This window comes from Physeter macrocephalus, chromosome 14 (genome assembly GCF_002837175.3).
Source record: "Physeter macrocephalus isolate SW-GA chromosome 14, ASM283717v5, whole genome shotgun sequence".
Classification (NCBI taxonomy): domain Eukaryota; kingdom Metazoa; phylum Chordata; class Mammalia; order Artiodactyla; family Physeteridae; genus Physeter; species Physeter macrocephalus.
Window position 1 is genome coordinate 62,806,093 of NC_041227.1, and position 10,034 is coordinate 62,816,126.

Consider the following 10,034-nt stretch of genomic DNA (forward strand, 5'->3'; position numbering starts at 1 on the left):
CCCAGCCGCTCCGCGGCATGTGGGATCTTCCCAGACCAGGGCACGAACCATCCCCACTCTCTAATTTTAAAACATTTCATCACTCGATAAAGAAACCCCATATTCATTAGCAGACACTCCCCATTGCCTCCTCTCTCCAAACCCTTGGTAACCGTGATCTACTTTCTACTTTCTGTCTCTGGACCTGCCTATTCTGGACAATTCATGTAAATGAAATCATGTAATTTGTGGCCTTTTGTGACTGGCTTATTTCACTTAGCATAATATTCATAGTTCATGTCGTCTAATGAATCAGTACCTCATTCCTTTTTATGGCTGAAATAATATTCTGTTGTATGGATCAATCACATGTTGTTTATCCATTCATCAGTTGATGGACATTGGGGTTGTTTCCACTTTTGGGTAGTTATGAATAATGCAGCTATGGAGTTGACATTAGTATCATACAAATGGTCAGGAGGAACATGGAATTCAACCTTCATCTTTTTTTTTTTTTTTTGCGGTACGCGGGCCTCTCACTGTTGTGGCCTCTCCCGTTGCGGAGCACAGGCTCCGGACGTGCAGGCTCAGCGGCCATAGCTCACGGGCCCAGCCGCTCCGCGGCATGTGGGATCCTCCCGGACCGGGGCACGAACCCGTGTCCCCTGCATCGGCAGGCGGACTCTCAACCACTGCGCCACCAGGGAAGCCCCAACCTTCATCTTTAAAGAGAAGGACATTACTCCTTTTTATTCTGTAGCACATTCTTCTCAGTAAGCATTTTCTTTTCTGAAATATTTGTATGGCAGTAAAGGTTCAACCACATGTGTTAATGTGTTAATGTTGATGAATTGAGAGAAGTGCTATTAAAAACTTGAGTTTTGGGGGGCACTTGAAAGCATTATTTGCAGTTAATGGTGCCAATTCTTGCTTAGTTCTGGAAGTCAGAGTCTGTTATTGTTCTGGTTGTCCATTTACAAGTGGATGCCAAAGAATTCTTAGCTCCTCTGTTCCACTTGAATGACTTCTTGTACATTAATAGAATGTACCTGATTGCCTATTACCAAGGTGATGGCTTTCATCTTGATTAGTCATTTCAGAGAATTAAGAGAAAATAAAAGTTAGAATGGCCTCAGTATTAGAGAGTTCAGAATGTGAACCAGGAGGTCAGGCATATAATAAAAAATGGTTTATGACCTGCACTGGGGCATAACTTCAGACACAATGAGTATTAAGAATTAGTTAATGATTAAGCATGAACATTTTCAGACCAGGGATAAAAGTGTAGGCAGTGAATGTAAGAAGCTTCATAGCTTGTCATGTAGAGTGGGAAAAATAAAAATAGTATCAAGCTGAAGCAATTTTGGTAAAAGTGTTTAGTGGTAAATTAACACAAATCAGTCAACAATTCGAAAGATTTGGTTTATCAAGTCAGGGCACAGAGTTTGTAAAAAGATTAGTTAATCTTTGAAATCTTGATGTGCCTGTCTGCTTCTTTGTATCGGTTTATAACTGGTTCCTTTCAATGTTAGTGTTGGGAATATTACCCAAGATTTCATTCAATATTTAGCAAGCTTAGGATGACTGTAAAATTGGTCCATCAATTGTGCAAGCATTTACAGGACACCTACTGCTGATGAATGGTCGTATTTGTCAGGGGGAAGCAGGTTACTTTTGGCTACTCATTGGGAGAAATTGATTGTTTCTTAGTGGATAACGGATTAGTAGTAACTGATCTACTCTGCAGTTTCATCATGGTACTTAATGGACTTTTATTTATCAGGCCATGTCAGAGGACTTTATCTCATTGCTATTATTATTACAGTAGTCTCATGTGTCTGGTCCTATATTGAGGATTGGCCTGCATTAACTTGCTTAATCCTCTAAATAACCTACCAGGATAGATAGAAACCAGTGACATCTCTAGTCTACAGATGAATTTACAGAGGCTCAGAGATTAAGTGACTTGTGTGAGCTCATACACAGGAATGGCTGAGCCAGGACTTGATGATGGGCTCACTCTAAAGCTGCTGCGCCCTACAGGCTGCTTACACCCTTCTCTGGTATACTAACTCTAAATGAAAATGGGACACATTTATTACGGAAGATTACATTTCATCCACAGTTGAGGTTCTTGAATTTTGTTCTAAAAGTGTGTTCTGGTTAGAGCCTATTCCTAGAAATCTGGTTGTTAGCATGGTATTACTTTCTCTTCTCATTGGTTGCATGTGACCTTAAGTAACTTCTTAATCTTTCTCAAGCATACTTGGCTCCTGTCTATTAGAATGTTATATGACCTGGTAAAGCGCACATCAGTATTTCTAAAGGTCCCTATTTAGCCCACAAGAAGAAGCGCAGCTTAATCTGGTCACTGGAATATTAAATTCTGCCGCTTACTCTGCTTACTTGATTTGTCTGGTGGTTTCGAGTTAAATCATTGCATTGAGTGACTGTTTTCTTATCTAAAAACAAGGTTAATGTTGGTAGTTATTGCCTTATGTTGAATCTCAGTGAAGGAGAGGCCAACAGTTTTCCTAATCTTGGGGTACAGGGGGGTATAGTGACAGAAGTTTTGGGCCAGGAGTCAGAGCACTTGGACGATGGCCTGGCTCTGTCACTTACTGAGCTGCATGACTCGGAAGCCTCTTCACCCTTCCCCCACTCTCTCTACGTACCCTGAAGGGAATGAGAATTAAACCAGAAATTATGTATGAGGAAATACTTTATACCTTATAGGTCATATAAGAGATGATGATTATTCTTAAAGTGCCATGAGATTATAACATTTGGAAATCTTAGATTTAATTTAGTCTTCTATTTTTTGTTTTTGGACATCTTAGATGACGCTTCAGTTGTATGTTTTCATTTTTTTTCTTCTTTCTTTTTAGTGGTATGCGTGCAACAGAGAGAAATTATGCGAATCACTCCAGGCTGTCTTTGTTCAGAGTTACCTTGATCAAGGAACACAGATCTTCTTAAACAACAGCATTGAGAAATCGGGCTGGCTATTTATCCAATTATATCACTCCTTTGTGTCATCTGTTTTTAGCCTGTTTATGTCTAGAACATCTATCAATGGGTAAGTGAATCTTGGATACTTTTTTCTTTATCCTTAGGTCTAAAAAAAGAAAAGGAAAAAGAAAAGTTACCTTGTTGAGATGTTGACCGCCTCTACAGCTGCAACGCTTCTAGTCAGAATCCTTGGCCCAGTGTCTCAGCCTCTGCAATTATGCTTTTAAAATTCACTGTAACTTGATAAACAGCCTCATTGGTCTGTATTTCTGTGATGGGAATCACAGTGCTTCCCACTTGGATGTGCACAGGAATCACCTGGGTATCTGGTTAAAATGCAGATTCTGAGTCAGTAGGTCTGGGGTGGGACCAGAGATTCTGCATTTTTAACATGTTCCAGGTGAGAGGAGCAAGATGGTTGGAACCAGGCCCTTAACATAGGCTGAAAAGTAAGATCTTTGCCTTAAGCACACTTCCCAGGAGCAAGTTTTTTGGGAAGGATCTAATTCAGCCCACAGTGGATGGTGGCTTGTCCGAGTGAAGGGTTCTCCATCTGTTCTTTATTTATTTACTTTTTAAAAATATTTATTTATTTATTTGGTTGTGCTGGGTCTTAGTTGCGGCAGGCGGGCTCCTTAGTTGTGGCACATGGGCTTCTTAGTTGTAGCATGTGGGCTCTTAGTTGCGGCATGCATGTGGGATCTAGTTCCCTGACCAGGGATCGAACCCAGGCCCCCTGCATTGGGAGTGTGGAGTTTTAACCATTGCGCCACCAGGGAAGTCCCTCCATCTAATCTTACGTAATGTTTAGACTCACCAGAATTTTGTAAACATTGTGGAATTCTCTATCCCTAGAGTGGTTCTCTCATATAAGTCCATGGAAAAAGCTTTAGGAATATTTTTATCCTTTCTTGGCCAAATTTTCAGACACCGCAAAGCCTAAGAATCCAGAACTCTAAAGAGAAAAGCAGCAGGGCTCAGTGCTTGAAAAGCCTGTTGGACCACTTGAAGCCACTGGCTGTGCCTACTTTTTCTTCCCTTGAGGTTTGGAGCCAGCTTCTGCTGAATGTCTGGATCCCCAGTCTATCATCTGGTCCTTAAATATGTTTTCAGGAACCATGAGCCGTTTCTCAAGATTTCTTACTTGATTTTCTTCATTGTTTATATGAAATTGCCTTAAATTTGCTTTAGCAAACAGTTATTTTTGTATTGGTAGTTGAGTTTAAACAACTTGGTCTGACATTTTGTTTCTAAAATTCACGGCATTGGGGCTTCCCTGGTGGCGCAGTGGTTGCGCGTCCGCCTGCCGATGCAGGGGGGCCGGGTTCGCTAATGTGTTAATGTTGATGAATTGAGAGAAGTGCTATTAAAAACTTGAGTTTTGGGGGGCACTTGAAAGCATTATTTGCAGTTAATGGTGCCAATTCTTGCTTAGTTCTGGAAGTCAGAGTCTGTTATTGTTCTGGTTGTCCATTTACAAGTGGATGCCAAAGAATTCTTAGCTCCTCTGTTCCACTTGAATGACTTCTTGTACATTAATAGAATGTACCTGATTGCCTATTACCAAGGTGATGGCTTTCATCTTGATTAGTCATTTCAGAGAATTAAGAGAAAATAAAAGTTAGAATGGCCTCAGTATTAGAGAGTTCAGAATGTGAACCAGGAGGTCAGGCATATAATAAAAAATGGTTTATGACCTGCACTGGGGCATAACTTCAGACACAATGAGTATTAAGAATTAGTTAATGATTAAGCATGAACATTTTCAGACCAGGGATAAAAGTGTAGGCAGTGAATGTAAGAAGCTTCATAGCTTGTCATGTAGAGTGGGAAAAATAAAAATAGTATCAAGCTGAAGCAATTTTGGTAAAAGTGTTTAGTGGTAAATTAACACAAATCAGTCAACAATTCGAAAGATTTGGTTTATCAAGTCAGGGCACAGAGTTTGTAAAAAGATTAGTTAATCTTTGAAATCTTGATGTGCCTGTCTGCTTCTTTGTATCGGTTTATAACTGGTTCCTTTCAATGTTAGTGTTGGGAATATTACCCAAGATTTCATTCAATATTTAGCAAGCTTAGGATGACTGTAAAATTGGTCCATCAATTGTGCAAGCATTTACAGGACACCTACTGCTGATGAATGGTCGTATTTGTCAGGGGGAAGCAGGTTACTTTTGGCTACTCATTGGGAGAAATTGATTGTTTCTTAGTGGATAACGGATTAGTAGTAACTGATCTACTCTGCAGTTTCATCATGGTACTTAATGGACTTTTATTTATCAGGCCATGTCAGAGGACTTTATCTCATTGCTATTATTATTACAGTAGTCTCATGTGTCTGGTCCTATATTGAGGATTGGCCTGCATTAACTTGCTTAATCCTCTAAATAACCTACCAGGATAGATAGAAACCAGTGACATCTCTAGTCTACAGATGAATTTACAGAGGCTCAGAGATTAAGTGACTTGTGTGAGCTCATACACAGGAATGGCTGAGCCAGGACTTGATGATGGGCTCACTCTAAAGCTGCTGCGCCCTACAGGCTGCTTACACCCTTCTCTGGTATACTAACTCTAAATGAAAATGGGACACATTTATTACGGAAGATTACATTTCATCCACAGTTGAGGTTCTTGAATTTTGTTCTAAAAGTGTGTTCTGGTTAGAGCCTATTCCTAGAAATCTGGTTGTTAGCATGGTATTACTTTCTCTTCTCATTGGTTGCATGTGACCTTAAGTAACTTCTTAATCTTTCTCAAGCATACTTGGCTCCTGTCTATTAGAATGTTATATGACCTGGTAAAGCGCACATCAGTATTTCTAAAGGTCCCTATTTAGCCCACAAGAAGAAGCGCAGCTTAATCTGGTCACTGGAATATTAAATTCTGCCGCTTACTCTGCTTACTTGATTTGTCTGGTGGTTTCGAGTTAAATCATTGCATTGAGTGACTGTTTTCTTATCTAAAAACAAGGTTAATGTTGGTAGTTATTGCCTTATGTTGAATCTCAGTGAAGGAGAGGCCAACAGTTTTCCTAATCTTGGGGTACAGGGGGGTATAGTGACAGAAGTTTTGGGCCAGGAGTCAGAGCACTTGGACGATGGCCTGGCTCTGTCACTTACTGAGCTGCATGACTCGGAAGCCTCTTCACCCTTCCCCCACTCTCTCTACGTACCCTGAAGGGAATGAGAATTAAACCAGAAATTATGTATGAGGAAATACTTTATACCTTATAGGTCATATAAGAGATGATGATTATTCTTAAAGTGCCATGAGATTATAACATTTGGAAATCTTCGATTTAATTTAGTCTTCTATTTTTTGTTTTTGGACATCTTAGATGACGCTTCAGTTGTATGTTTTCATTTTTTTTCTTCTTTCTTTTTAGTGGTATGCGTGCAACAGAGAGAAATTATGCGAATCACTCCAGGCTGTCTTTGTTCAGAGTTACCTTGATCAAGGAACACAGATCTTCTTAAACAACAGCATTGAGAAATCGGGCTGGCTATTTATCCAATTATATCACTCCTTTGTGTCATCTGTTTTTAGCCTGTTTATGTCTAGAACATCTATCAATGGGTAAGTGAATCTTGGATACTTTTTTCTTTATCCTTAGGTCTAAAAAAAGAAAAGGAAAAAGAAAAGTTACCTTGTTGAGATGTTGACCGCCTCTACAGCTGCAACGCTTCTAGTCAGAATCCTTGGCCCAGTGTCTCAGCCTCTGCAATTATGCTTTTAAAATTCACTGTAACTTGATAAACAGCCTCATTGGTCTGTATTTCTGTGATGGGAATCACAGTGCTTCCCACTTGGATGTGCACAGGAATCACCTGGGTATCTGGTTAAAATGCAGATTCTGAGTCAGTAGGTCTGGGGTGGGACCAGAGATTCTGCATTTTTAACATGTTCCAGGTGAGAGGAGCAAGATGGTTGGAACCAGGCCCTTAACATAGGCTGAAAAGTAAGATCTTTGCCTTAAGCACACTTCCCAGGAGCAAGTTTTTTGGGAAGGATCTAATTCAGCCCACAGTGGATGGTGGCTTGTCCGAGTGAAGGGTTCTCCATCTGTTCTTTATTTATTTACTTTTTAAAAATATTTATTTATTTATTTGGTTGTGCTGGGTCTTAGTTGCGGCAGGCGGGCTCCTTAGTTGTGGCACATGGGCTTCTTAGTTGTAGCATGTGGGCTCTTAGTTGCGGCATGCATGTGGGATCTAGTTCCCTGACCAGGGATCGAACCCAGGCCCCCTGCATTGGGAGTGTGGAGTTTTAACCATTGCGCCACCAGGGAAGTCCCTCCATCTAATCTTACGTAATGTTTAGACTCACCAGAATTTTGTAAACATTGTGGAATTCTCTATCCCTAGAGTGGTTCTCTCATATAAGTCCATGGAAAAAGCTTTAGGAATATTTTTATCCTTTCTTGGCCAAATTTTCAGACACCGCAAAGCCTAAGAATCCAGAACTCTAAAGAGAAAAGCAGCAGGGCTCAGTGCTTGAAAAGCCTGTTGGACCACTTGAAGCCACTGGCTGTGCCTACTTTTTCTTCCCTTGAGGTTTGGAGCCAGCTTCTGCTGAATGTCTGGATCCCCAGTCTATCATCTGGTCCTTAAATATGTTTTCAGGAACCATGAGCCGTTTCTCAAGATTTCTTACTTGATTTTCTTCATTGTTTATATGAAATTGCCTTAAATTTGCTTTAGCAAACAGTTATTTTTGTATTGGTAGTTGAGTTTAAACAACTTGGTCTGACATTTTGTTTCTAAAATTCACGGCATTGGGGCTTCCCTGGTGGCGCAGTGGTTGCGCGTCCGCCTGCCGATGCAGGGGGGCCGGGTTCGCGCCCCGGTCTGGGAGGATCCCGCGTGCCGCGGAGCGGCTGGGCCCGTGAGCCATGGCCGCTGGGCCTGCGCGTCCGGAGCCTGTGCTCCGCAACGGGAGAGGCCACGGCAGAGGGAGGCCCGCATACCACAAAAAAAAAAAAATAAAATAAAAAAAAAAATAAAATAAAATAAAATTCACGGCATTGAATTTCTGTTCTGTACCATTTATTTTTTCGTTGGGAAAGCAGACAAGTCACCGCAGCAGTGATTTTTAACCTTTTGGGGGCCCTGTACCTCTTTGAAAGTGATATAAAGTAGAAATTCTCTCTTCAAATAGTCCTTACATTCAGCATTTTGCATATAATTTAGGGAGATTTCAAACTCTAAACCGCTTCCCCCTACCTTTACCCTGTTCGCCCCTGGTTAAAATTCTCTGCTCTGGGATTTCACAATTTGGTCAAAGGGGCAATAAGATTAATAAATCCGTTTTGGCTTATCTTATCCACGCTCTTCTGCTTTTCTTTTTTAAATAACTCTCATACCCACCCCTCCATCCCCCCTTGGCACCCCTCTCCCCCAACAAAGTAAAAACATCTCTTGCCCTGTGTCCTATTCTCAGCTGGAAGCTTAACTTTCAGCCCATTGGGAATTTCCATCTATGGCAATGGAAGCTTATTACCACCAGTGGCTGTCTCTTATAGAAATAATTACTATGGTAGCCTTTTTAAAAAAAATATTTTTTTATTTAATTAATTTATTTTATTTATTTTGTGGTTTGTTTTGGCTGCGTTGGGTCTTAGTTGCGGCATGCCGGATCTTTGTTGCGGAATGCGAGATCTTTTCCATGCGGCGCATGGGCTCTTTGTTGAGGCTTGCGGGTTTCTCTAGTTATGGCATGCGGGTTTTCTCTCTCTGGTCCTGGCACGTAGGCTCCAGAGACCGTGGGCACTGTAGTTTGTGGCACCCAGGCTCTCTCGTTAAGGTGTGCGAGCCCAGTAGTTGTGGCTCGTGGGCTTCGTTGCCCTGCGGCATGTGGGATCTTAGTTCCCCGACCAAGGATCAAGCCGTGTCCCCTGCATTGGAAGGCAGATTCTTTACCACTGGACCACCGGGGAAGTCCCTATGGTAACCTTCTTGAATTAAAAAGATAAGGTACTTATCGGACGTCCTTTATTGGGAAGGGGAAGACCAAGTAAGGAGAGACTTGTTAGCTGTTTTCAGAGTTTATTTTATAAGGAAGATATTTGTAAGGAGGTATATCTCCTCTGTAGACTCTAAATCTAGAGAGAACTTAGGCCAGAGAACGTAGGATGGTTTACACACACACACCAAAAAAAACACATCGACATCACTAACTTTGGGAGTTAAAGACAAATTAGAGAGCCATACCTCTCCGTGGTATGTGTTTGCTGGAAACCTTGTATTGAGCAAAGTCAGTGTCTTGGTATTTTCAGTGGGATAATTCTTCATTGTGTGGGACTGTCCCACACATTGCAGGAAGTCTGACTTTTCTGACCTTGCCCTCTAAGTGACAGTAGCCCCTCAAGTAATTGTGACCACCCAAAACTCTTCCCACCTACTCCCAGGGCTCCCTAGAGGCCAAAATTCACCTGGGCTCGATGAGTTTAGATTTTCTTTTTTCTTTTGGCAGTTTAAATCTTTTTGTGTAGCCTCTGTTGCTCATGATCTTTGGAAATAGGACAGTGCTTCTCTCTCTGGTGCCTTTCAACCTGAGCTCTGACCTCAGATGACCTCTAGCTCTAGAATTTTATGATTATCATGTCAAGGGTCCTTAGATTCCAAAGTGATGGCTAGGGAAGCATGTTATTTTAAAATTGGGAAAGTTTAAGCCATGTAACTATTTTGCAACTTACTTTTGGTCCTATGGCAAGTTAGCACCAGCATTTGAAACATGTACCCCCAAGCCTGTGACCTCTCTTAGCTCTTGTTCTGACTCTGGCTCCCATGTGAAATTTTGTATAGCTATTTCAGTAAGTTCAGCTCCTTTTCTCAGATTTCTTTTTCAGCCTGTTTTCCCACTAGAAGATAGGAACAATTGAGGATTAAAAACAACTTGTCGGGCTTCCCGGGTGGCGCGGTGGTTGCGCGTCCGCCTGCCAGTGCAGGGGAACCGGGTTCGCGCCCCGGTCTGGGAGGATCCCACATGCCGCGGAGCGGCTGGGCCCGTGAGCCATGGCCGCTGAGCCTGCGCGTCCGGAG

The 10,034-nt window shown here is 41.8% G+C and overlaps 1 protein-coding gene across 2 annotated transcripts in view; it reads left to right on the forward strand.

Annotated features, from left to right (window-relative positions):
* The window catches only part of METTL9 (methyltransferase 9, His-X-His N1(pi)-histidine), a 47,000-nt gene that overhangs the window by 8,832 nt on the left and 28,134 nt on the right, over positions 1–10,034 (forward strand). For both annotated transcript variants that reach the window (XM_007103120.4, XM_007103121.4), the window contains exon 2: positions 2,868–3,058. In XM_007103120.4, coding sequence (XP_007103182.3) covers positions 2,868–3,058 — 191 coding nt within the window. The remainder of the gene's footprint in view (positions 1–2,867; positions 3,059–10,034) is intronic.